Consider the following 26527-nt stretch of genomic DNA (forward strand, 5'->3'; position numbering starts at 1 on the left):
CGCCCCGCCCCCCCACCCCGAGCTCCCCTAACTCCCCACAGCGGCCGGCCGCGCCCACCCCCCCTTCCCAGGGTGCCCCGCGCGCCGCCCCCTGTCGTTCCCGGAGCAGCAAGATGGCGGACACAATGACGAGGAGCCGCCTCTCCGCGGCCTGAGCGGGCCCAGCCGAGCCAGAGGGCACCGCCTGCCGCGGCCCACCGCCCCTTCCCGCCCTCTGCCGATCCCCTCCGCCCCGCCAGGCTCTGCCTGTCCGCTCCCGCCGCCGCCCGGAGCCCCGCCCGGCTCCCTTCAGCGCCGCCGCCCTCGGCGCGGCCCGGCGGCGGGATGAAGCTGACGGACAACGTGCTGCGGAGCTTCCGCGTGGCCAAGGTCTTCCGCGAGAACTCGGACAAGATCAACTGCTTCGACTTCAGCCCCAACGGCGAGACCGTCATCTCCAGTAGCGACGACGACTCCATCGTTCTCTACGACTGCCAGGAGGGCAAGTGAGTGCGGGGACCCGGCCGGGCCCGCTCCTCCGCGGGGCTGGGGGGCAGTCTGGGCCGGACCTGGGCTGTGAGGGCGCCGGTTTGGCCGCCGCCTTTTGAGGCTCTCGGGGAGAAGCTGCGGCTGGCTGAGGAGGCGGCCGGTCTGTCCCCGGGCTGGGAAGCTCTGGCTTTTCTGTTGTTCTTCAGTATAGGCTTGTAGGTGGAACTACAGCGATGTCTGACAGGGAGGGGGGGTGGATTATAAAGGGTTAAAGTGGGGCAGAGGTTGGAGCAGTTTGGTTTTGTCTGCGCTACGGGCGGCTCTGCTCGTTAGCTCTGGTAGGCTGCAGCCGACGGTGGTGATTTTCCAAGTGTGGGAGAGTTCAGTGCTGTAAGAACTAAATGATTAAGCCTAAGGGGTTGAGTCTGGTCCCATTTCCAGGCCTACGGATTGCTACAAATATGCAAACTGACTTTCAGGCCTCACTGAGCTTAAGTCTCACTAATTAAAATACAAGCAGTTGCTGTGAGCAGTGTATGTATGTGCCATTTTAAAGTATTAGGGTGTAGCTTCTTAGATGAATGCTTTAAGCCCGACAGTAAAGATGGTGTGGTGTGTGTTCACTGTAATTTCTAAAAACTTGATGGTGTTTTCCTTAAAACCTAGTTCTTAAGTGGTATCTGAGAATGTTGCAGATAAAGGTGGTCCTCTGTGCTTTAAATCCTTTCCTCTAGTTGCATTTTTGTCTGCAAAGCACAGTTGCGTGATTTACATGTGTTCAAATGTTTTCTTAATTTATATTTAATTGATCAAGGTGTTTATTGATTTCTGTTAATTAAGTTTAATGCATTAAATATGTCTGCGTGTTTCTCACTGAACAAAGTTGTCCAGTTTATCTTCTGTCATTGATGCTTGTCTTGTCTTACAAATAAAACTCCAGAAATTTGCACAGCGCTTGAGACGTGGTGCTCTTGTGCAGAGGTTAAAAATGTGCAAATAAGAGCACCGCTAATACTTGCGGTTTATGTCTTGGAATGTACACAAAAGGGATTTGTATTCTATGAGAGCTGGAACAAATTGAGCCAATAATTAAAATATTTCTTCATACAAGAATGCATTTGGTTGCTTTAAATTCTTCTAAATTTTAAGTTTTAATTTTCTTGTGCTCCTTGGTGTGGAGATGTAATTCTGAGGTGATTTTTTTTTTTTTTTTTGGTAGAGTCAAGACTAGAGAGCATCACATATGTATAGAAAGAAAAATGAGCATGTGCGCTGTAGGAGAGAGAATAAAAAGGACAGGGTGGTGCAGAAATGGAAAAGAAATGGCTTGGGAGTAGCAGGAGGTAGATGTGTCAGTGTTGTGTATATTTTCTAGTAAACCAGGTATTCCTAATCCTCCTGCTTTTTGCAGCAGACCAAGACATCATACTTGCTGTGTTTCAGAAATGGCATGCTGCATATTCTCTTAGGTTTGTAGACCACTTATTATATTTTATTTTACATTTCTACTTAGTTTGCTTGCTTTACACATTGAAGTTATTGGTGTTCCCCATCTGATAGATTGAACTCTTACTTGAAATTATTTAATTTTTATTCATGTAAGAATAGGTGACTTCATACATACGGTGTCTGCCGTGGATTGTATTCTAGATCCTAATTATATAAGCAATAGTAGAAGGGCTGAGTGATGCTAATGCAGATGGTATTGATCGCTCTTCCCCTTTCAAACTTGTAAAGAATAGTTTGATGGGTTGGGAGGCATTTGGTCCTTCCATCTCTGTCTCCATCTAGGCCTGATGTGTGCTTTACAGTCAGAGGGTTGGCTTTAATTAAATTAAATGTGGAAGATCGATGATTGTCTGCTGCAGTGCTACAGGGCAACAAGATTAGTTTCATCAAGGTAACCCCTGTTTCAGGATGTGTTTCTCTAGTGGTTATAAAATGAATTTAAAAGTTTCTCATGTATTATCAATTGATTTAAAAGTGCAAGCGTACTTTCCAGAAATACCTAGGGATGCAGGATGTGCTTTTTCTCTCACCTGGAAAGTTTTAGCTGTGAATGACTTTGTCACAGGAGATTCGTGTGGAGGTGAAAAATCAAATCTGTGAGTGATCATTGTTGTGACATGATGGAATTTGACAGTTCCAGACCTGTCATTTTTTCTTTTTTCTTAAACCACAATTTCGAGGGCCTAGAATTCTCACCTTCCTGTATGTGTTATTACTAATGAATATAATGGTCAGGAGAGGGAATGTCCTGATTGCTGGGTTTCAGTATAAGAGACCCTACTTCAGCAAATGGCCTGAATGTTAAAACTTTTCCCCTTGTAAAAATCTCAAAATTTGGATTTTTTTTTTTTTTTTTCTTCTTGTACTGAGAGGTTCTGCTGGTAGAATTAAAAATGTCCCTGTGTTTGGTTATACTTTAGGTGTACCCTCAGCTAGTTTGCTTTGTTTTGCCTTACTAAAATGAGCCGTACTGGTATGATAAAGCCCCATCTCAGTGAACTTCAGTTTGTAAAAGTGTCGGGACAGTTGAAACAGCGATGTGCAGCCAAGAACTGACAGGACAAGATTATCTCCTTGGAACCCAGATTCCCTTATCATGTGTATTCTGAGCATAGGCAACAAGCTTGAAAAATTAGTCCTGCTTCTTCATGAGCATCCAGTAATTTTGGACCTGAGATTCCACTTCTATTTAAAAAATCTATAAATAACTAAATTATTATATTTTTAAGCCATTCTGCATCACCGAATACCTCCATAATAGGCAGGCTCAAAAACCTAACCAAAAGGCTAGTGATTCACACCAAGGCAGAGATATTATTACAAACCTCATCTGTGTTTTGTTTCACTTTTAGAGCAGATTTGACTGTGATCTTATAAAGCATTTTTCTTTAGCAATATTGCTTGGTTTGTGGGTAGATTAATCTTAAACATGGAATTATGGTTAGTGATGGTGATTTGTTTAAAATATGTAAAAGTTTTTTTGTGTTTTTAAATAGTCAGTTGGGAACAGGTGGTTGGTCTTGTGTGAAGTGACACGATTCTGCTTGTATCAGCTTACATGAAAACTTCACCTTTCTTAAAAGGCAGAACTGCTTCCTTTCCTCCTTTTTGGCAAATGTGCTTTTGTCCATCTGACAGTTAATCTCTGTTAGTATTATTTGTATGTTCTTTTTATTATTTTATTTTGAATAGAGCTTCTAAGCTTTAAACTTCACATAGATAAGGAAGAGCCACATTGGGCATGAATATCTTAATATGTCTTGATTTTTTTTTGTTTGTTGTTTGGTTTTTTTGTTTTGTTTTTGTTTTTTAGGGGAATGGTGGTGTTTGTTTTGGGTTGTTGGTGGTGGGGTTTTTTTTGTTTGTTTTAAGTTTGATCAACAGCTGAGGTAACTACAGAGAGCAGTTTGGGGAAGCATATCAGGCACAATGTTACAGAATTTTGGTGTGTAAATTTATATTTGATGTGTTTTTTGGTTTTTTGTTGTGTGTGTTTTGTTTTTTGCCTTTTTTCTTTTTTTCAATTTGAAGCATGTTTGCATCTGAAATTTGATTTTAAAATCTACTGGAGGAACTGAGGAAGACTCTGTTGAGATTTGGTCCAAGTGGTACAGATGATGTATAGGTTTTCATTACACTTGCTGTATTGGCTTTCGGTTAATGGAAGCTTGTCTCCAGCAAGTTTGTTTGAAATTAAAGCCCAATGGCTTCTGCTGTTTGAGAATTAATCTTTTCAGAGTGAATATCTATTTTTGTTCTGATATGAGAAGTCTCAAAGTCATGCTTGTTTGGGTGTGTCAGTTTCAGGCTAATGAAAACAAAGAAAAAGTTGAACATTTTAGAAGTACCTTGTCTGAGGGTGTAGTCTGATAAACTTTTCTTTTGGCAGCAGTATTGGTTTAAAGCACTCCTGCTGTTTGTTTGCATTCCCATGCAGTCATCCTTGGTTTGTGCTGGTAAAATATTTTGTGAGCCTGTGTAATAACCAGAGTTATGAATTTCTGGATTAAAAATAACTCCCGGAAGAGACTGTATTATTTCTGATGTTGATCGGTGCCCCATTGGTTGGCTGCCCAGCTCTGAAACCACCCTGCTACCTCAGCTGAGGAAGAAAGGGGAAGGAGGATGGTGGAGACCTTGCGCTGCTTAAACAGGCCCTGCTACTGCTGCAAGATACACTTATTGACCAGCTAATTCTACATTTACTTTGCAGTTCAAATTTCTAGTATTGCAGTACATCGCTTGCTTACCAGACCCCTAAAATCCAGTTCTGTGTGTTTACTTCACTCTAACTAGAATGTATTTAAATATCAATCTAAGATAAGCAGCAGATGAATTAAAAATTTGGATTGGCAGCGCTGTTTGACATTAAGGGCTCATTGTACCGGCTTCTCATATTCTTTTTATGGCAGACATCATGGGAAAAAGAATTTTTGGAGGAGACAGGTGCGTTTTGCAGGTGTTACAGGGAGCTCAAGCCTAGTGATGGTCTTGGGGAACACACCAAGGTCCTTGCTGGAGAACCAAATAAAAATGCTTTTCTTTCTTTGTATAAGAACATCTGACTGCTTGAAACAATCTTGTAATATCTCAAGGAAAACAGGCCTTGTTAACATGGTGAGTTTTATTTTTTTGTTGCAGTGAGTGCAATTATTTCTGCTTCCTTCTGACAGACCAAAGAGGACGCTGTACAGTAAGAAGTATGGAGTGGACCTCATCAGATACACACATGCTGCAAACACTGTCGTGTACAGCTCCAACAAAATAGATGGTAAGTGCGCTCCTGGAGTTGAGCATACTTAATCTCCTTATACTTGAAACTACATGCCTGGATAAATAGCCCTAAAGAGCTGGGAAAAAATTATAGCAACTTTTTTGGTGAGAAATGCACTGTCAGAGGAGGAATTCAAGTTCAACTGTAATGCAGAACTCGGAGATATTCCCTTGAGCATGCTGACGTGAGTTTTGTTCATTACTGCAATAACTAAGGGATTAAACATTGTTATTGTGATAAAAGTTTGGTTCTTGACTTTGCTGTTTGATACCAGTGCTGTCAGCCTCCGTGCCTTAGTTTCTTATGCATGAAATGAGGTAGAAGGAGCATGTGGCCAGAAGGTGGGCTAAATGCCATAGCTGTGGTACACCTACAAGTCAACTGCAAAGGAAGGGAATGTCTTCCCGTTCTCTGTATACAGCAGCAAGTTCAGGTAACTCAGCAGATCACCAGCCAAACCTGGAGGAGGTCACAGAGCTATTCTGAGACTAGCTTTGCTTCTGTTCATCTGGTTTTTTCCATGCAATAGAAAACCCACCCATTTTCATGCCATTTCTCTACAGTCAGTGTTTGTGATAGCTACACTCTGTAAACTGGTGACATCGAAGGGCTTACAGAGCTTTGTGACAGCCTATTTGTTAATGTATTTGAGTTTAATTTAAAATTAAAATTTAAGAACTGGCACAGATAGGTGCATTAATTCTTCTATCTGGCAATACTTCCGAAGTCTGGAAACAGCTAGTGTTTGTTTCAAATTTTGTCTCAATTTTGTTTGTTGTAGTCAGTGTCTGAGAGTTTTTCAGTGAACAGGTGTCTTAGCACAGCACTTTATAAATGGGTTTTAATGCTGCATTTGTAAACTCATAAGCATTTCTGGAATAGTGATTTTGGTTTGATTTTTCCTTTGCAGAGATAGAGCTTGATGGTAGAGATACTGGTGCCTTGTGGTGCATCCTAGGTTACTGAAGGAATTTAATAGAGCATGAATTTAGAGCAGGTGAAAGTTAAGAGTTAGGAAGTCAGGTTCGACTAGAACAAGCTGTGCCTGAAACTAGTGGAACAAGGAAGTTTCCAATGGAATTAGATTTAATGGTGTAAAAGGATTAAAAGTGTGATGGGAAGCACTTGTGTTTTTAGTCTCACAGCCAATTATTTATTTGTTATGTCACATTTCTGTCGTGGCTGTTATTTAATTTACAATTAATTAACAATTAACAATTTGATGAAGCGTCTTTAATGCCATTTTGAGTTGTGAGTTTATAAGCACTGGTAAGCCTTTGAGGAACTGAAACTTAAGAGTGTTCATGCTGCAGGATAGCATTATGACCAATACTTTATTAGAATAAAAGAAAAAGATAGAATGTGAAAATGTTTGTTGCTGTTATAAACCATAAACCTAATGAAATCAGCAGTGTGTTCTGTAGGGGTCCAGATACTCTCTAGTCTGTAACCCGTACAGTCTTGGGCATGGTGTGTTGTATTTAACCTGTTACACAGTTGTAGGAAGGGAAAATTAACTGAGGAACATGTTATAGGAGTGCTAGTGCTCTCTCCCAAAGATTGTGTGTTGGTTTTGTTACCCATCCACTTCTGAAGATGTCCTCAAGACCTTTGGACCTAATTCTTCTTGCCTGATTCCAGGCTGAGGTAGTAGTTTGTACAGTTTGAGGGTCTATGATACCACCCGGTACAGGAGATAACTGTACAGGCCACTGCCTTGCCTGGGACAGAGCGCTGCCAACAGAAAGGACATCAAAGGATCACAGTTCCCCAGTGCTGCTTCTTTAGCGAAGGAAGCTGTAATTCTGCATGGATACTTCAGAAATCAGGTAATGATACTTCTTGCAGGAAAAAATAGAGGCGTGCCTTAACAGCGTGCTTGAAACGTATCAGTTCTAGCCATGATGAGGTTTGATGGGGATTTGGGGATTTATGTTTTAGAAAGTCATCTGAGGTCACTTAGAGCCTTTCAGAATGTTGTGTCTCCAACTTGATCATTAAGACTTAATTTTCTTGTCAAATACTGGAGGATGATCCAGAACTCTCATCTCAACTTGATGTGAAATCCCAGGCAAAAATGGTGGCTTGATAATTTTTTCACAGAAACTAGATTTTGCTGAATGAGCCATTCAAAAAGCTCTGAATACAGTAGCCATTATGAGCATTAAAATGCTCTGTGTATGTTGCATCTTGTTCTTTGGAGTTAAAAGTCCTTTTCCCTCCATTTGTCTTTGGAGCTGCAGCAGGACTCGTTATGGCAGTGCAGGGTCTGTCAGCACTGTGCAGTGCAGGTGCATAATGCCAACCTCCTCCATCCATCCCTAGTTTAACTGGTGTCCTCTAACCAGTGTGAGAAGGGATTTTTCTGCTGTTGCTTTCCAATATCAGAGGCTTAACTTGTGCTCAGATGGATCTACACACAAAGATTAAAAAGTGGCTTCTGTGCTTTAATAATTATTTCCTCTTAGAAAGATTTATTTTAATCTTGGGAGAAAATCTTAACATCTTCCAAAATTCTGGGCTACTCGTGGTATGTTCGTCTCTACTCAGAATAAAATTACCACTTGAGAAATGTTGTGGTGCTGCTCTGATTTATTCAATGTATTTTGAAGATTGCTTTAAGTAGACTAAGCATTAGATTACTACTCTGTCCTCAAAGCTTAACTGCTTAAAGTGCAGAGAATGTGTGAAGCTGTTGATTGCCAGCTTAAAGAGAAAGATTTGCTGCTTTTTGTCCTGGCTTTGGAGATCATATTTTTATCTCCTCTATGGCTAGATGCTAAAATTCATACGTTACCTATGCTTACTGTTTGGTTTGAGACTTGTTTGCTGGATGCATAGCACATAGATAAGACAGCACAGTTCATGCTGTATAGCAAAAATAAAGTGGTAGTATCAACTTTGTAAACTTGATACTCTTAATTTTTTTAGAATCATGCAATTAAAACTACTGGCGCTTAAATTTTAGCAACTTTGAAATTAACTTGTGTCAGTCACATGACAGTTTGTGTGTAATATGACTTCAGACTGTAGGAAGCCCCCCTCCTGGTGTTTGATTTCCATTTCTGCCTTGGAAACCAAGTTGCTTTATGTCTGTTTCTAACTTGATTCTGCTTCTAAGTCTGACTTGAAATCAAATTACCAGACTTACTGTGACAAGGTTGCTGTTGCTGTGGGGAATAAGTTTACTGCGTGATCACTTCTAGATAACATTGGGTTTGTAGTATAATAAAGCTTATGGTTTGCTTATGATTTCAGATACAATCCGATACCTCTCCCTACATGACAACAAATACATTCGGTATTTCCCAGGGCACACAAAAAGGTAAGATGTGGCTTAGGGACAGTACAGGAGAAATTGAAATAATTATTGTGACAAGCTTAAGTTATATTACACTCAATTCATTCTGGTTTTTGCTTTATAGAACTGTTTGTGGCAATTTTGAGCTTGTATACAACCATTGGGGTGGGTGTTGCTCCATTCACTTCTTTTGTGTGTCTCTGATAACATGTGGTCTTCTGTGTTGCAGAGTCGTTGCTCTTTCAATGTCTCCAGTGGATGATACTTTTATTTCTGGATCTCTTGATAAAACTATTAGGCTTTGGGATCTCCGCTCTCCAAATTGCCAGGTAGGATATCAAACCCATGTGTACGGTGTGTTGCATTTTCAGTTAGAAGGATGAAAAATGAATGTGTGCTTGTTATAAAACAAAAATACTGCCAGAAGTGTGTGCTGCTGATTTATTATTGACACCTTCCTGAAATGCTGAAGAAGCCTTGATGACAAATCTCTATGAAATAGGAATGTCACATTGTGTAACACCACTCACTTTCACCTGTGTCTCTGCTGGTGAGGTGCTGGGAGAAGCAAAAAATAACACCCACAGCTGATGAAACAAGAGAAGAGCTGGATGTTCGCAGCTTGTTTGTCAGGCTGTTACTCCATGCAGAATGTTCTCTCTTAGCCAGCATGTCTCCTGCCTTGGGAATGGCAGCAGAAGGAACATTGCGAAATGCATTTTATTTGGGTCTTTATAGTGCATGTTTAAAATGGATGCCTTGATGCAGTTATATTTGATGAAGAAACTGATGATCTAAAGTAACCCAGCAGCCCTATGGTTTACCCCCTCCTTGCTTTGCCTTGGTTGTTCATCAGACCTGTCTGTGAGCGGATTGAACTTCCTGGCGAGGCAAACCCCTATTTGTTTTTATTTATTTATTTTACTGGAATAGTTTTCTGTACTTTTTTTAGTGGAAGCAGGCTTGTGTGGGCTCAGAAAAGTACCAGGGTTGGCAGCAGGGGCAGGAATGGAAGACTGGGGGGAGAATCTCTACCTTTTATTGGTGATGAGCTGTTTTGTCTCTGTATCTGAACGTGTAGTGTTGTGCTGTCATATTTTCCTGTCTCACTGGGACCATTTTACATGTGAGGGCTACTTACTTATTACAGATGATGTAACTGTAAATGCAAAAGGAAGAAGAGGTTGTATTTCTTACAAAATTGTTTTATTTGTGTCAAAACCAAGCTTTTTCTGACAAGAAATCTTAATTTTGCCTTTCTCTCTGAGTATGTCTTTAATGTCAGTATGTAGGTTTCCCTTGGGATGAATCTCAACCTCAGAGTTCCTACAGATGAGATAGGGTTGCAAATTCAGTAGCAGTTCTGTGATTTATACTAATACCTAAAGTTCTAAGAATGGTAGAACTGGGACTAGTAACTGGAAGCTGCATCCAGCAGTTTGGGAAATGGGTTGAGGAAGTGTTACGTGTAATTTTCAGTTTTTCCATGTGATGGCAGCTGCGGTACCCAGAAATATTATCGGGAAACCAGAAATGTTCCACTTGCGAGGGCCCCCGGAGTTGGGTAGCTTAGTGCCCGACCTTCAGACATCACAGGGAAAACTGACCTAAATTGGAAAGGAGAAATAGTAAAGTCTCTAGACTTTCCTATGGAAGAACAGTATTTCAGAAAGGCAGAAGCTTCTTAAATGTATTGTTGATTTAATCAAAGACGTGTTCTTATTTATGTGCATACAGTTATGTAAGGACTTTTGGCTAACATATGCAGATGTGCCAGTAGGGATACAAAAAATTATGTATTTTTTTGGCTTATTTTATAAAATCCTCTAAAGTCTTTTGTACTGTGTGAGTTAAGGAAATCTTAGCATTAAAAATAAGCATTGATAGTAATCTGTCCATTTTAATATGTAAGGTCTGTTGGCCTCCAGAAGGTATAGGGTTTCATTAGACAGGCATGGAAAGTTCAGTGCTGTTGGCAGGAGCTTTTCTACTTGCTTTCAAAAAACCTTTTTTCTCCCCTCCCTCGTAACTGTAATTGGGAGAGTGTTGCTATTGATCCCAGCAGCAGTGTTTTGCAGAGCTGTCTGATATGGGTATTAATACAGCCACATCATCCTCCCTTCTTGAGGTACATTTTGAGTGGATGAGAGCTCCAGTGAGGTCTCATTTTCTTCCTATGTAAACTTTGTCATTGAAGCAAACTGGAAACTCCATGTGATGACCTGGAGTGGTCAGAGTTGCTTTTGAGAAGATGAGTTCTGAACCTTTTTAAAACCACAGTATTTACAATGGAAATTCAGTTGTTCCACCTATAGGCTACTGTCCTGCTCACAATGGGCTCAGAGGGGGGTGGTAGGAATATGAGCTTCAGTTTAGCAGAACAACTTGGACTTCCTCTATTTTCTAGGGTTTAATGCATCTCCAGGGGAAGCCTGTGTGTTCTTTTGACCCAGAAGGGTTAATTTTTGCTGCTGGAGTCAATTCTGAAATGGTGAAGCTTTATGATCTCCGTTCTTTTGACAAGGTGAGTTACCCTAACTTCAGTTCTTAGACTTTATCGCTTTCAAGGAGTAGTCTAAGCTCAGTGCTCAGAGGTTGGGTTTTCTTACTCCAGCTTACTATGTGGGGTGCCTGCTTCGCACCTAGAGAGTTTTGGTAAGTACACATCTCAGAGAGGGGTATGTGCAGTTACCAGATCCTGAAATCCACTCTGGAACCAGTGTTAAAGTTTACTTCTGCTAACTCTTTAACCTGTTCCAAACACCTGTTCAGATTTGTTGTTGTTGGGTTTTGGTTTGTTGTGCTTGTGTGTGTGTGGTTGGTTGGTTTGTTTTTTCCTTATTCTGGAAGAACACTGGCAAAGATGGAGCCAGGATTGTCAGAAAGGATGAGAATTTCAGAGGGAACTGTAATTGAGTGGGCAGCTAAACTGGCTAAGCACAAAGCATAATTAGTTCCACAGTTTTCAAACTGTCATATGACAGTAACACTGACTCAGGCTCTTTCTCTACCTTTAATTAGCAACCTTGTTTGAAAACTTCATCCTACCTTAAATTAATTTCTGCCGTTAAATGTGGTAGAGCGTTGGGGCTACTAGGTATTGAAACACCCTACTGTGGCTCTTTGTGTGAAAATTGTGGATTCCTCCCTCTTGAAGCTCACACATGCAGTGACATGTTTTTGGCATGCCACTTTCCTTTAGGACTGAAGATTTTATTTTGAAAAGTCTTAAACTTTTTCCTGAGCTAAGGTTAAAAGCAGACTCTTGTTAGCAGCAATGCATACAGAATCAACATCGTATTTCCCATTTTTTTTTCTTTGAAGGGGCCATTTGCTACGTTTAAGATGCAGTATGATCGAACGTGTGAGTGGACAGGCCTGAAGTTCAGTAACGATGGCAAACTCATCCTCATATCAACTAACGGAGGTTTCATTCGACTGATTGATGCCTTTAAAGGAGCTATCCTGCATACGTTTGGGGTGAGCATGTTGCCTGTGTTACATGCTTGAAACTTGGTGCTAGGTTTGGGAGCAGGTGCCCTTTGATTGTGAGATGACTGTGGACACACTCTCTACTACAGACTGTCCTGTTTTGTGCCGTAGGGTTATAACAATAGTAAGGCTGTCACACTGGAGGCATCGTTCACACCAGACTCTCAGTTCATCATGATAGGTAAGATAATTCTTCTTGAAAGAATTTCAGTGCTCTGAAATTACCTGTGTTATGTAGGACTAAAGTTGTGGCTAAGTTGGGAAGCAGAATGTATTTAAATAATACAATGTGACTGTAGGATTTCTGTGCATTGACAGTTTTCTTTTGTGTTAGTTTATTCAGCATTTTTTTATGTAAGCGAGCCTGCAAGAAGACTTTTTATTTTTTCCTTTATATATGAACACTATTCCAAAAAATATAAGAAAGTGGCAAAATATTGTAATGTGTAGAGATCTGTCACATAATGTATATCAATGATCCTCACCTTGTGGCTGGGACATACTCCTGCTGCTTCTGAAAGTGTTTTGGGGCTGTCTGTCATGGCCTGACAAACGAGGCACCTGTCTGTGCTGGGGTGATTGGTCTGGTGCGTTTGTACACCCCCCAGGGACATTCCTGCACTGCCAACGTGCATGGACAGCTGCATTGTGTTCATGTGGCTCTTGTAAATCCTCATGTCTGTGGAACAAGCTCTGCTTAACCCTTGATAGAAGCAGTAGGCACCAGCCTGAGGGCTCCCAGCATGATTCCTCTGGCCCAGGCCCCCTTCCTCACCCCCTGTGGGAGGGACTCTCAAGTGAAGTGGGTGGCAAAAAGCAGTTGCAGCTCCTGTAAAACCTGGTGCTGCAAGGTTGGATGCCCCAAGGGAAGCACTTCAGGACCCATGGATGCAAGTCAGACACATTTGTGTGGTGCTGCCCTCTCCTAGCACTTTCTTTTTGTTCTTATTTATATACCTGGTACAACAACTAACTTTGTGGTAATTGGTATCCTCATTTTTCCTGGATGAGTGATGATCTTGGCAAAACTTTTATTTTTGTTCTGGCTGAGAACTTCCTGATTGCAGAGAAGGTGGGGGGGGTTCTTTGTTTGAACTGTTTCTGGAGAGCACTTTATTGCACACATTTACATTCCTGTTGTGCCCTTCCAAATGAAGAACACAGTGGAAGAAGTTACAAAAGACTTGTTTCTTTTCAGTTTTTACATATAGTTAAGTTGTAACTTGTTCTTCATTTTTCTTTCCTGAAAGGCTGTACTTGCAGAAGAAAATTCCTTGCATTTTTATCAGGAATCCTATCTAAAGAATTAGAAAAAATGTAAAGTGCCCAGCCTGAGACTTTGCAAAATGCCATTTTAAAGTGAAAAACCTGTTCCATTGTAGCAATATGGAGTCAACATCTCCAGTGAACCTTCTGCTATTTGGCGTAGTGCATTGAAATCTGGTTCCCTTCAGTGGTAAAGCTTTTGATTTGATTCTGTGCCTACCAAGTGAAATACTTGTAGTGTCTGAACTGAGAACTTGTGTGAACAGTGACTCTCACACGCAGCTTTTGGCCTCTCGCACATGAGTGCAAGTCGGCGAGGGTCTTTCCTCCGCAGTGGGATGGTGTCAGCTCTCCTCCTCTCCTGGGTGACTATAGTCGTTAGACTCTTTGCCAGAATAGTGTTGCACTGTGTTGTGTAGCCGAGTCTCTTCAGTGCAGAGATACAAACCTGCTGTTTGGATACAGGTGTGTAAACTCTAGCGATGTTTTGTAAATGCCCTCGTGATACCTTGAGAATTTTAAAGGTTAAGTCCTGAAGACAAGGCGTGCTTGTTCCTACAGTTCTCTGACAGAAAGGCTTATGTACTTATTTTCTCTGCTGACCTCTCCAATGTATCTTGCATATCTTGTTTTCCATTTCTGCGTGCAGGTTCAGAGGATGGGAAGATTCATGTTTGGAATGGGGAAAGCGGGATGAAGGTGGCTGTGCTGGATGGGAAACACACAGGTCCTATCACCTGTCTGCAGTTCAATCCCAAATTCATGACTTTTGCTAGCGCATGTTCCAATATGGTAAGGAAAATGTTTTAAGTTCCTCCTAGCTCAATGAGGTGCTGAGCCTTTTAGAAATGAATCTGAGAAGGCTCAGTGCAATTGATGAGTGTTCACTTGGGCTTTGGTGAGAGCCAGGTCCCTTCTGTCCCACCTTGATTGTGCCTTACTGGCAGGTAGATAGGCGGAGCAGCACACCTGACAGGCCAGTGTTTGAACACACAGGTGAAAGCAGAGCACTGAGTGAATGCTCATGCAGAAGTACGAGTTCTTTAGCGAGTTCTTTAGGTCACTGCACACAGCTGGTATTTTCAGTTTGTCTAAGAACGTGCAAAACAAGCCAGCATAAGCAAGGATTGTAACCTTAAACTACTGGGAGGGTGTTCTTGCCTCTTTGGTGGTCTGCCTCTGTGCCTGTAGAAGGTAGCAGTGGTCAGCTCCCATAGTGTGCTGTAGGAAAGATTTGTGTTTTGCTCTGTAAAAGATATTCTTTCTTTCCTCTTTTGTAGGCCTTCTGGTTGCCAACTATCGACGACTAGTTCCTACACTGCAGCTGCTGTCAGATTATGTCCGTACTGCAAACAGCAGCACATCGTTGCAAGCATAGTATTGGAATTGCCTCAGTCCCCTGGACTGTGTTCCTGTTCCTGCGTATGTTTCTGTATGTCTTACCTTTATTTGCTGCATTCCTTTGCGAGGACTCTTCCAGTTGGCCTCCAAGCATGTTCAGAAGCGGCATGCTACATGTTCTGTCCTTCCAGTCTGTGCCCAGCTGAAGTTGGAACTGACACAGTATTATTTCTAAGAGCAATGAAGTCTGTTTTATTTACAAAATGTTTGTGCCATTTTTTTAAACTGTAATTGTGTGTTTTCCTTCTGTGAGTGCACAAGGCTATTGATGTTCCAAGGTGGAACGTGCAGTTCCTTCCCATAAGTGCATGTTTTTACATCTGGGCTCTCTCTGGCTTCACTGCAGTCCACAGATGCAAAGTTACTTCTGTGCCAAATGACAGTTTTCAACTCAAACAGCAGATGCTGGATTCTCTTGCAATGGAACACATACTGAAAGAGTGGGCGAGACTAAACATACATTAGACAACGTGTCATCCTGTTTTGGGCGATTCAGTGTGCAGCAAACCGTACAGGTTTTGTCCATTGCCACAGCTTGCCGAAGCCTCCCTGCTGTTTGCTGTGCCACCATCTTGGAGGGCACAGACGGTACTGATGAGGTCCGGGCTGTGTCCCAAGCTATAAAGGAAGATGGAGGGTCGGCAGGAAAATGCAGAAACGAAACTGAGACTGAAAGCACAGTCTGACTGTGTATCTTCCTTATGTATCATCTTGGCTGATTTTACTTGTAAATATCGTGGGGAGGGCAGTGGGAATGGGCCATATTTTTTTACTTTTAGATATTAAAGAATATGATGTGGGCCAGTATTCTGGGTTGTCTAGGCTGTTTACCTTCACTGATGCAGTTTTCTCCTCCTGGTTTGTAAATAAGCTCCATTAAATTCTCCCCAGACCAGGCTTAGACCTGTATCCATTTGTTGATAAAACTGACATGCTGTTAGTTCATCATGCATTTTGTTTACAGGTCCTGCAGGCTTTCAGCAGTAGCCCCGAAAGAGTAACGCTTTCTTTGTCAGATGATGTTTTCAGAATCGAATTTTAAAAATCTTACATGTGATTGTGCTGACTCTGCTTTGCCGTGGCTCTGCTCCAAGGAACGCCCCTGCAAAGAGATGGGAGGGATGTGCTCCTGCTGCAGAGGGGCTTGTGGGCGAACAGCACAGGAGGGCTGGCAAGCTCATTTTAAAGCCTAGTTCCAGCTTATTTTTCCTGAAATGCTACATTGGTCAAATGCATCTACCAGCAGGCTGGGACAGGCTCACTGTAGATGTGGTGTTCATTGTATTCTGGCCTTTCCAAGCACACTTGGCTCCATGTGCTGAGTCACAGTTTGGAAAGTCCATTCTTTCCCCCATTCAGCCAGGTGTGCTTCACCTCTCCTCAATGTACAATGCTGGGAAGGTGACAAGCACAGTAATGGGCACATTCTCTCTGCTCTTAGTGCTGGTCCATACAGGACAGCAGCACTTGCGCATTTTCCCCTAGGTCATTTGTCTGGATGTTCCCCTATTACAGCAAAGTTCGTCTCAACTCTGAGGCCCTTGACATAATTCAGAGCATGTCTGGAAAAGTAAATGGGCTTGTAGAACAGCTTTGTCTGTTTGGCTTTTCTTTGCCTTTTTCATTTTTTACAGCCCTCGTCAGCAGAAATGTGCAGTGCTAAGAGTTGGCAATGGGGAATGAGCATTTCTCCACTTCTGGTTCCTTAAAGCAGCAGCGTGTGCCGAGCCACAGGGTTTGCCCGTGGCAGCTGCCGGAGGGCTGCCCGCATGAGGTGATCTGACTACCTTGATGTTTGGATCGGTGCTGTGGTCGAAGCTTCTCAGACCCCATGGCTTGCCTCTGCTGATGCTACCACATGAGTTTAGTGCCATTTCTAATGGCATGGTCAGTGATGGGAGTTTGCCATCCTCCAGACTGGAGGAGGGAAGGGAACAACAAACTCATGGCTTTCAATCTTGCCTAACAGGCCTGCTGTTGGAGATGCAGAGATTCATATTATTACACCATCATCCTTCTTTCCATACCGTCCCACCGTCACCTGTCAATGCCCAGTGGGAAGGGAAATGGTTCTCTTGGTCCTCACAGTTGACTGGTTTTCTACAGTCATCTCTTCAACTCAGTGTTGTTGCATTTCAGGCTGCTTGGTGCTATTTTACCATTGCTGGTGTTTCTGTAAGCAGCCATGTTTTACAGCGGTTTGTAAATACAGGTATTTGGGGTTTGTAGTGCATTTTACCAGTTAAGCGTTCAGTAGCAGATCATCTTTCAGGGTTTTAACAAGTCTGTTGCCTGAGGAAGTGAACAGGTAGGCCCCAGCCATTTTTCTTGTTACTATTCACAGGGAAGTATTTGGAAGTCTCATTTTAAAAATGCTCTTTGCTAATGTGCTTTGAGCACTTGTCTAAAGACTGTTGCTCAGCTCTCTTCTGCTTGTAGTGTTGTAAAATACTGTGCATTGCACCGTGAAATGTGTAAGAAAAAGGACTAAAGGACTGATCTAGGAGGACACATACACTAAAAAATCAGTGGCTTTCTGGAGTGAAGATGAATGTACAGGTTTGTGCACAACACAGCACTAATGCTCAGTTCAGAATGAAAGCTGAACACCTTCCCAGTGCCGCTTGCCACCCCCACAGGCAAAGACTTTGTTGGTGTAGCATGGAGTGTTTTCCATCTGCCTTTGAATGAGGGAAATGTGTTGTCAAAGAACTTGAGTATCATGTGTGTCTAGAAGGTTAGACAGGAAAGGTGAACAAAGCTTTTAGCCTCCAGTGTCTATGGGCTTCTCCAAAAATACAGGACTGCAATTCCTGTGCTCTTCAGGGCAGGCAGCTAACCATTAAAAACAGCACTCCCAGGTCATATGGAGTGCCCAACATTATGTAAAGCTAAGGAGAAAACAGCATTCCCCTCTAATTTGATATTTAAAAGAGAAATCCTCCCTGTGTTCTTTGGCATAAAATAAAGACCTTTCATCAAAACAAGGGGAAGTGAGAGTCAACAGCCTCTGAATAAGCAGTGGTGGGGGCTGCGCACATCTGCTTGGGCTGTCGGGAGATTTCGGGTGCAATTCTCCAAGTTAGTCTTTGAGAGATTTGTGGGGGGGGGGGGGTGTTTTTTTTGAGACCGCCAGGTCCTTGCTTAATGTCCCAAGCCCTGCTCTGGGGGACACAGGAGCAACCGAGTGATCAAATTTAGAAGCAGCAGTGTCTGTTTTCCAATGCTTCTGGACTATATTTGCACTTTAAGAGATTTTGCCTTGGGTTGGGGTCGAGGCTGGGATCCTGGTGAGCCTTTGAGAAACTGCTCTCTTTGGTTGTGAGCTGGTACGGGGAGTTTGACTCCTAGGTGGTATCTGCCAGATAAGTGTAAATACATAAAGTCAAATTATGCTTTGTCACAAAATACTACGTATGTGGAGAATTCAATGTTATGGCTGTTACTAATAAATATTTTGTAGAGAGATCAAAGAGTGCTGTAAATTCTGCGTTTGTCCGGTGTGATACAACGTGCTGGTATCTTAGAGGGGGAATGAGAAAATCATGGGTTTTTAAAAGCCGCTTCATTGTGGAAAGTCAGAAGCCCTGTGGTGGAAACTCTGCTGCTCTGAAGCTATATGAATTGCTCATTTTAAGAGATTTTACTTGCCTGGGAATGTGTCAGCATAGGGACACAGACTGGTGACAGCTGCTTGTATGGTGTCTGAGGCAGAGCAAGGTGGGGAAATGGCTCATTACTTTGGAGGAACAGACTTGGATCATTACAACCAATGTATATAGAGCATCGTAGCTGCTGCAGGGGGCTGGCAGCCAGTGTCAAGGTGATGGGTAAAGCCCTGTGTTGCATCATTTTCAGGTTAAACTCAAGAGGATGGGGGAAAAGCAAAGCTGGAGAGCAATGCTTTCTGTTCTATCCCCTGCTTAAACCGTGAGCAGGTAGCTGAGAAGGCTCCATTGTTCCTGGGTCCATGTCTCCCACTGCAGGAAATCATCTGCTGAGCCCCAGAGCTCGGGGCAATGCTGCTAAGGGAATACTTCTGGTGACAAATGGGTTTTTGGCAAAGACAAATCTGAAACAACAACTTTCTTGTGATTTTCTAAGGCTGTTTTTCTCCATGTCAGGTCTGTGTAAAACCTCTGGCAAGAATTAAACTGCAGTAAGATGCATGAAAAAAAATACATTTTTATTTGGATTTGCATCCTTGTAAAACTTAAACACACACCAGGGTTTGTCTGCTTCACTAGGGAATCTTACAACTTGTGTAATGAATAATTAAAACAGAAGTGGGGACTTGGGGAGATGGGAAGCTTGTCCAGACCTGGATTTGCCTGGTTAATGAACTGGTTGAGAAGCAGATCCTTGGAGCTTAAGGCACAACTCGGTTTGGCATGTGTTCTGCGCTGCTGTTCCTGTTGTAACGAGTGTAAGCACTCGTGATTCGGCACTGCAGCCAAATTTTAACAAACTGGTTTTATTTTACTTGGACCTTGTCTACTAAATTAGCTGATGTACTTAAACACTTGAGTTCTCATCAGTGCCACTGCTACAAAACCAGCTTTGCTGTCAGAAATTACCTGAATTAATATAAAAAGTGTTAGCAAGTGTTGTGGACTAAGATTTGTTAGAAACCTCTGTGTTGCATTACCTGCTGATGTACTTAAATGCTCTTAAATAGTAAGGCACGTATCTTAACGCAGGAGGCTCCTGTACTCCAGTGTGTAGCTTCCTCTGCTAACATCATCTGTTTTGAGGTGGTGCTGCCTGCAAACAGCAACTTTCTCAGGAGGCCTGGGCTGCTGCTTCAGTGTTGGCGTTAGGCACAGCTGTGCCTGGTGCTGCCTGAGCAACAGCTCCCAGTTTTTCAGTACGTTTCACGTTACAGCAAATGGATACAAGGGACACTTTAGCTTATGCATCCAGTTTTACACACCTTAGTTCAAGTCTGATGAAAATCCAGCTCTGGAGACTGGCTGGATCTCAATTGATCCTCAATTCTTCAGTATTAAAAAGGTGAGGGGTCACTGGAAAAGTGGATTTGAGGCACACTGTACCGCAAATATCTTAGCAATAGTACCCTTCAGCTTCTGTGACCCCTTTGAAATTCGTCCTTGGCCCAACAAAGAGAGAGGAGTAAGGGGAATGATTTTTTTGCCCACTGTTCCTCTCCTGCATGTTCTTAAGGAGCTAATGTTCTTGTTGATCTTCTGCATAAGCGCTGGCTGTGCATTTTCAGGTTCCACGGCAGATGGTTTTGCAGGAAGAGTGTACGTGTGCAGCAGGAATCCCTCAGCCTCGGGCTGCTGAACAGCACCACAGCAGGGGACACCGAGATGCTGCTTGTGCTGACCGTCAGTCCTCACCCCTGTTGTGTAGTGGGATGACAAACACAGAGATGTCATCGTAGGACGCCTCATGGCCGTCATCCAGCATCCACTGGTGGTCTCTCTTCTTCCCCCTTGCTCTGCATACTAAGCACTTGGCCAGTTCTGAGAATCTGTGGATGGAAAAAATGTAAAGTTTGGTTTAATGTGGCACTGTCCCTTAGGAAACAACAGTGAGATGTGGCTTTACGTTGTCAAGACAGGTAGAACACTAGCTCGGTTGTATCTTTAGGATGGGGAAAGATTAGGAGACAGTTTTCAGAGTCACAGAGAAGAGTGTCTGATCATGCTGGAGCTGACCTAGAAGCAGAGTGATCTCAGCTTTTGGCCTGATCAGGTTCTCTGCAAGGGAAAATGACGGCAAAGCTGATGTTACCTGTGAGGATCTGTCCTGTTTTCTGCAAGGAAGCTCCTGACCATATGGGCCACCTCTTTGTTGCACAGAACATCCCAAAGGCCATCAGTAGCCATGATGAGGACATCATCTTCCTTAATGTCATGCAGAGTGAAGTCAAATACATTCACCTGGGAAGCACAGAAGCAAATCAGTGATGATTCCTGCACTGTATGGGAGGGGTCAGGGAGACGACTCTTCCCCTGAGAGATGACTTTAAGTGGGACCATGGTGCTTTGAGTCTTTTACGTCCCCTTGCTGCTATGCTTCTAGATCACTCTGTCTTGAGGATTCTTTGGGCAGCGTGCAGAGAGATGGGTGATGGAAAAAGGACACAGGTAAAACCTGCCAGGTCTGTAAGAGGCGGGTGCTGCAGGGGAGAAGCAGTGTGTTTAATTCCACCCTGCAATTCCCACATGCCACGACTGACCTTGGGAATGCAGGAGAGGAAAGGCTTGACTTCAATGTTGGTGTCAATGACTTTGAGTTGATGATCCCCCAGACCTCGAGAGACAGCCAGGGTCCCCAGCAACCGAGCCTGGCCCCAAACAAAGCAGAACAGCATTTAAATGTAAGAATATGGCACCTTTGAAGGCTGATGTGTGGCTTGTCCTGACAGATCTATGTGTCACCTTTAGAACCCTTCAAGCATCACCCACAGCAGCCCCTGGAGACTTGAGAGATGGAGCAGTGATCAGAAGTGATGGCCTGATGCGAGTGTGGAGGCAGACAGCCTGCATGTGGAGTAATAATAATGCTACAGACCTCAGGAAGCCCATGGTGGCCTCTGCTCTTGATTTGGGGTGGCAGGAAAGAAAACTGGGTTGGTTGGGAAAAAAAAAAAAGGAGAGGGGGGGAGGTTTTCCTCCTGTCAAAGGAGATTCTGTACTGACTCCTTGCAAAGGGGTGGCACGTGGGTTGTAGTGCTTGAGGAGGTGATGGGGCTCTTTCTCCTCAACTCCAGCAAGCAGACGCTGGCTGTCTGCAGTGATTGCTTCTCCCTGCCACTTCCTTTTCTCATCCTGTCCTTGAAGAGGGTTTGTGGGAAAGGTGCTGCTAGAGCTGGAGGAGGCAGTCCAGGGTGAGATCTGATTGAATGAGCTCTTTGTGTGCGAGGGGAGACAAGAAAAAGGGCAGGCTGGCTAAGGGCTGCTGTCTGCTCTGCTAGAAGGTACTTGGAGCAGGGTGCAACCTCCCTGCTCTGGCAGGCTCTGGTTTACACGGTGCTGGCAAAGGGAGCTGCGGTATCGGGGCTGTGGGGCTGTGCCATGCTGGAGAGCCCCAGAGCACTGGACACGCTGCAGCCCGTCTGCTGTAGTGCCCCAGAGCCTGCCTGGGAATGACAGGGACACTGAGGATCCCCAGCAGACTTGCCTCTGCCTTTCCACTGTATAAAGCGTTCAGCTACCTGCTTCCCGTGACCATGGACAAGAGGATACTTGAGGTCGGCCTTCTCCACAGTCTTGTATCCCCTAGAAGAGAGGATTCACTGTTCATTTGGGATCTTTTTTGACATACAGATCAAGCACTTTTACTGTGATTCAACCCTTGTGGTGCCTCCACGCCCCAGCAGCTGACTGAGGGAGGAGCAAGGTGACCTGCTGAGGCAGATGCAGTGAAGAATGACCCTTTGCCAAATGACCAGGTGTTCTTCCCTCTCCCCTTCCTCCCCAGCTTGTACCTGCAGGAGGCTGGGACTCCTTGCACCAGCCCCACCTCACAGGGTCCCAGAAGGATCATCTCAACCGTTCCCCAACTCCCCTGCCAGGGCCCCAGCCCCTCAGTCATGGGGAGGCTGCTCACAGCATCCTTCACTTGATCTGGCACAGCTTTGCACCATCAACCCACAGCTCTCACCAGTGGGGTGTGCACCTTCTCCCTTCACCTCCCCATTGCTACGAGCAGGTACAACCACCCTGTGCCGCACCCTGATCCTCAGGCAGGAAGGACTCACCAGCCCTCCATGAAGTAGTCACGGTACAGGACTTTCTGGCCCACGTCATCTCCCTTCAACCTCCGTGGAAACTCAAAGCGCGTGAACTCACCATCCAGGAGGCTGGGGAAGAGAAAAGCCTGGAAGAAGGAACAAAGGTGTGAGGATGGGCAGGCTGTGCTTCAGCACGGGTGGGCACCAAAGCTGGTGGTGCTCTTGCCACAAGCCCTCTCTGATCCGGTGGGATGCTCACGGCTGGATTGTCTGATGCATGCAAGGAGTCACTCACCAAGTGCTGGATTCGCTGCCTCTCTGTCTCAGGTGTGAACTCACAGCTCATGGGCACAACGCTGTCCTTCAGAACAAGAATCGCCCTACAAGGGGGAAGAGGTAAAGAGCTGAGCTGTGTCTGTCACTGCAGCCCTCCTCTTACCGAGGCTATCCCCAGGGTCAGACGGGCATGGGACCAGAGTAACCAGCAGCAGAGCAATGCCAGAGAACAGCTCTGCACACAAGAACACTTAAAAATATCGGTCTGTTTTAAATAACTCCATTGCAGCAGAGAACCTGGTTTTACAATGGTAGAGCTCACTGCTGCAGAAACAGTGGGCCAAGGCCAGATGAGGAAACTCATTAGGATGCTCTGAAATCATCTTCCACTATTAAACATATGCCAGACTGGGCTTACTGCTGCATTCCCACCCCAACACTGCTCTGGGGCTCAGCAGTCCCTTGAAATCTCCAGACCCTTCCAGGAGGCATGAGAGCACCCATCCATCCATCCATCCATCCATCCAACACATCCTGTGGCAGGCAGGAGGGAAATGGCTGGGCTGCAAATTTACCTTCTGTAGCATTAAATAAGATGATGGAAACCCTGCTTATCTCCTGGCTCTTGTTCCCCCAAAACTTCCCCTTTTTATTGTGCCTCACCTGCTGTCCCCAGCATTAGCCACATAGAGCTTTCCCTGGAAATAAAGTGCAGCCAGAGCAGTGCAGCCTCCCATCTGGTTTGTAGCTTCCATCTCCTGGCCAATGACTTCATCCTGTTGGTTTGAACAAGTTTGGAGAGTGACATGAGCTGGGTTGCTGCTTTCTGCAGCTGCCTCCTGCCTCCCAGCACAAATCCAGAGCCAAAACTGATTGCAGATGGGCTGTGTGAAACCAGCAATGTGAAAGATGATGTTGCTTCGGTACAGCCAACAAAGCTGTTGCTACTGGACTAAGGACCATTCTAGGAGTGTGATAGGGAGATCAATCTCAAACCTGTATAGGCTTTAGGAATCTGACAACAGCCCCTATCTAGCCCTGAAGAAACTTATCCCCCGGGTGCAGCTTAACAGAGATACTGCAGCTTTGCTCTGGGTCAGGACTACCAACATGCAACACATCTCAGGCAGATCTTGGACCTGACCCAGTGTGATCTCAGCACACTTAAAGCTTGGCTGAATGTTCCTGTCTGCTCGATGAGCTGCAGAACTGCAGACCTTGCCCACCCTGGGCAACCAAGAGGGACAGACCGACTGCTTGGAGCAGTGCCCTGCATGGGGTACTCACGCATTCCTGGAAGGCATTCTCCAGGGCTCCCACCACCAGGTCTTCAGCACGGATGTGCTTCTCCTCCACAAACTGTGGGTCACTGTCACAAACGCAGCGTCCGCTCAGGTGCATGGGGGGACTGGCCTCTGTGACAGCTCCCACAACCTCCTCCAGTTTCTGCTTGATGCAGTAGTGCAAATAGTTGGAGGCGATGATGGCAGCTTCAGGGCCACCGTGGCCGTCAAACAGTGCCCAGTAGTAACCAGTCAGAAACTGCAGTGGGGAAGAGAGACAGCAAAGGAGAGGGGGAACGCAGGGGCTGGAGAGGTCGTACAGATGGCAGGCTTGCAGCCAGGGCATTGCTGCACATGTCTGGCCTGGCTTTTCCACCTCAGCTACCCTCCCCTGCTGCCAGTTAATCCCCTGCACCGCTCAAACTTGTGTGCTGATCTGCCAGATCCACCACCTGAGCTTTGAGCAACTGGATTCACAGCCACCACCCTCACGCTGAGAGGTGTGGCGACTCCATTTTACAAGAGGCGAGGCAGAGCCGCTCCCAGGTGAGAGCATCCCATGTGCCTGGTGCATGCTGCTGTCCCCCAGCGATGACAATACACACCACCCCTTGGCAGCAGAGCAAGAACAGTAAAGGGAAGGTGAGGGCACCGAGTAAAGGGCTTGGATGACCTCAGATACTGCAAGGCATGGGCCAAGGAAACAGAAATGGCACATGGGTAGAGCTGGGTGTGTGCTGGCTAGATATAGGATACATGGGACCCCTAAATGTGTCCAAGCAAGGGTTCCAGTGCGTAGGCATGTAAGATACGTGGGAGAACCCCATGTTTCCTGTTCCTGGGCCCTTGGATGCAGACCAGGGCCGGCAGTGCAGCCTGCCCAGGGGCTATACCTGCGTGGAGCACAGGATCAGCCATTCCTCATCCTCCTCCAGGCCCGGCTCTCTTCTCCGGATGGAGATCTGACAGCAGGCTGCCTGGTCCTCATTGAACTCCGACTTCTCAGCATTGATAACCCTGGGGGTGCAAATGCTCCAGGTAAGGGGTACAGGTGCAGAGCTGCCTGGCTGCTCCCAGCCAGCTGTGCTGGGTGTCCCACAGCCACAGCGAACAGCTGCACCTTACCCCATCCTTCCAACCACACCTCCCTGCTCCTGTTTCAACCCCCAGGATCTCCTTCCTGGGGACCTCAGTAACAAGTCCTTTATGTGCAGCAGGAAAAAGTTTGGCCAGGCACACAAGGTCAAGCAGTTTTGAGCACCCTGGCCTCAGGCAGCCTTTGTCAGCAGCCCCCACTGTGCTATTTCCTTGGTGACACAGTGAATTGCAAAACCATCATCACTGTTTGTCCTTCCAGTCTGGCTAATGTTTGCCCCTGGATGGGAGTTTGTTCTCTTTACACAGCTCAGAGATTTCTAAAATTCTACTCTCGCTCCCTTTGTTTTTAAGGCACTTCGTAAGGTGCAAGTGGATGGATGCCCAGTGCCGCTAGCCCCAAAAACCACCCCTGCCCCAAACATCTTCCCTGCTCCCCTCTTTCAAAGGAGTGTTTTCTGCATGCTGCTGCTCAACACAGCAGCCCCACGGAAGAGCCCTGCCTGGCCAGCTCCCTGCAACCAGGGCACAGAGCAGGGGACGGTGCCATCCCAGCAGTAAAATTACAGTGTAAACACCGTCACATTAAGAGACAAGATACTTGAGCTGATGTGATGCTGCTCGCAGGGCTGCCCCTGCCCCTTGGCACAACCAACGGTGACAGTCCAGTGCAGGCAGGGAGGTGGGCAGGTGCGTCTCACGCTGCTGCCAGCCCCGATGGGGAGGGAGAAACATGTCAGCGCATCAGACCTGGCGCTGCTGCTGTGCCTGGGGGAGGACGCTGCTCCCCCGCTGCAGGCGCGGGCAGGGGGCGGTTTCAGCCTGCGAGCCGCCCCGCGCCCGGGAGGGCTGGTGCTCCGGCCTGGGGCAGCTAGGGAAGCAGCGCGGTGCGGCCACCGCCCTGGAGTCCCCTAAACACCCCGGCACTCTCCCAAGAGCCCCCTAACCCTACGCCGACCCCGGGCGCGCCCCCCCCCAACCTGCACAACGCCTCCCACCCTTACAAGCATCCCGAGAGCCCCGTTAATCCCGCTCCTTCCACCCTCGGGGGTCTCCCGGAGCCCCTGCCCGGGGCGGCCCCGATGCCAGCCCGCACTCACTCGGCGTATCCCGCGCCCCAGGGCAGGGGCCGCTCGGGCCCGGTGCCCCGCACGGCCCGCCCGCCCCGCGGGCTCTCCTCCGCGCTGCCGCCGCCACGCAGGAACTTGGGTCGGCGGTAGCCGAGGGCGGCGGGCGGCGGGCCCGGCCCTGGCCCCTGTGCACCGCCGGGCCGCTCCCCGGGGCCGCCCCGCCGCAACCGCCGCAGCCACTCGGCGGACATGGCGGCGCCCGGCCCGGGCACGCGCAGCGCCACCCGAATCCGCCAGGCGGCGCTGTAGTGCGGCCCCGGGGCGGCGGCGGCTCCTCCCGGGGTGGTGACGGTTCCTCCTCCCGGGGCGGTGGCGGCGGCGGCTCCT

The 26527-nt window shown here is 45.9% G+C and overlaps 2 protein-coding genes across 3 annotated transcripts; one reads left to right on the plus strand and one right to left on the minus strand.

Annotated features, from left to right (window-relative positions):
• Positions 1-72: 72 nt before the first annotated feature.
• Positions 73-18184, plus strand: WDR82 (WD repeat domain 82). The gene is made up of 9 exons (XM_065845402.2): positions 73-485; positions 5151-5248; positions 8510-8576; positions 8782-8881; positions 10960-11076; positions 11877-12032; positions 12156-12225; positions 13960-14102; positions 14591-18184. Exons 1-9 carry the CDS (start codon positions 325-327, stop codon positions 14618-14620), a joined length of 942 nt encoding a protein of 313 aa, XP_065701474.1. The 5' UTR covers positions 73-324; the 3' UTR covers positions 14621-18184.
• A 692-nt stretch (positions 18185-18876) lies between these two features.
• On the minus strand, positions 18877-26406 carry PPM1M (protein phosphatase, Mg2+/Mn2+ dependent 1M). 2 transcript variants are annotated; one of them, XM_065845640.1, is made up of 10 exons: positions 26171-26406; positions 24869-24992; positions 23980-24234; positions 23356-23468; positions 22712-22796; positions 22444-22562; positions 21898-21961; positions 20920-21027; positions 20472-20620; positions 18877-20208 (listed from the first exon to the last, which is right to left on the minus strand). In XM_065845640.1, the coding sequence occupies exons 1-10, from the start codon at positions 26389-26391 to the stop codon at positions 20064-20066; spliced, it is 1383 nt and encodes a 460-aa protein (XP_065701712.1). In that variant the 5' UTR covers positions 26392-26406; the 3' UTR covers positions 18877-20063. The 2 variants fall into 2 exon arrangements, with proteins under 2 accessions (XP_065701712.1, XP_071669176.1); XM_071813075.1 differs by lacking the exon at positions 20920-21027 and having other exon boundaries at positions 26171-26394.
• Positions 26407-26527: the final 121 nt, after the last annotated feature.

The sequence above is a fragment of the Patagioenas fasciata genome, chromosome 10, assembly GCF_037038585.1.
Source record: "Patagioenas fasciata isolate bPatFas1 chromosome 10, bPatFas1.hap1, whole genome shotgun sequence".
Lineage (NCBI taxonomy): Eukaryota > Metazoa > Chordata > Aves > Columbiformes > Columbidae > Patagioenas > Patagioenas fasciata.

What these genes read in the sequence shown, in the direction of transcription:
- WDR82 (XM_065845402.2), top strand. Translation starts at nt 325, where the DNA reads ATGAAGCTGACGGACAACGTGCTGCGGAGCTTCCGCGTGGCCAAGGTC. An exon ending in TCCGCTCTCCAAATTGCCAG is followed by an intron (nt 8,882 to 10,959) that starts GTAGGATATCAA and finishes TCTATTTTCTAG; the next exon opens with GGTTTAATGCATCTCCAGGG. An exon ending in CTATCCTGCATACGTTTGGG is followed by an intron (nt 12,033 to 12,155) that starts GTGAGCATGTTG and finishes TTTGTGCCGTAG; the next exon opens with GGTTATAACAATAGTAAGGC.
- PPM1M (XM_065845640.1), bottom strand. Translation starts at nt 26,391, where the DNA reads ATGTCCGCCGAGTGGCTGCGGCGGTTGCGGCGGGGCGGCCCCGGGGAG. An exon ending in TGGGGCGCGGGATACGCCGA is followed by an intron (nt 24,993 to 26,170) that starts GTGAGTGCGGGC and finishes TTGCACCCCCAG; the next exon opens with GGTTATCAATGCTGAGAAGT. An exon ending in TGATCCTGTGCTCCACGCAG is followed by an intron (nt 24,235 to 24,868) that starts GTATAGCCCCTG and finishes TCCCCACTGCAG; the next exon opens with TTTCTGACTGGTTACTACTG.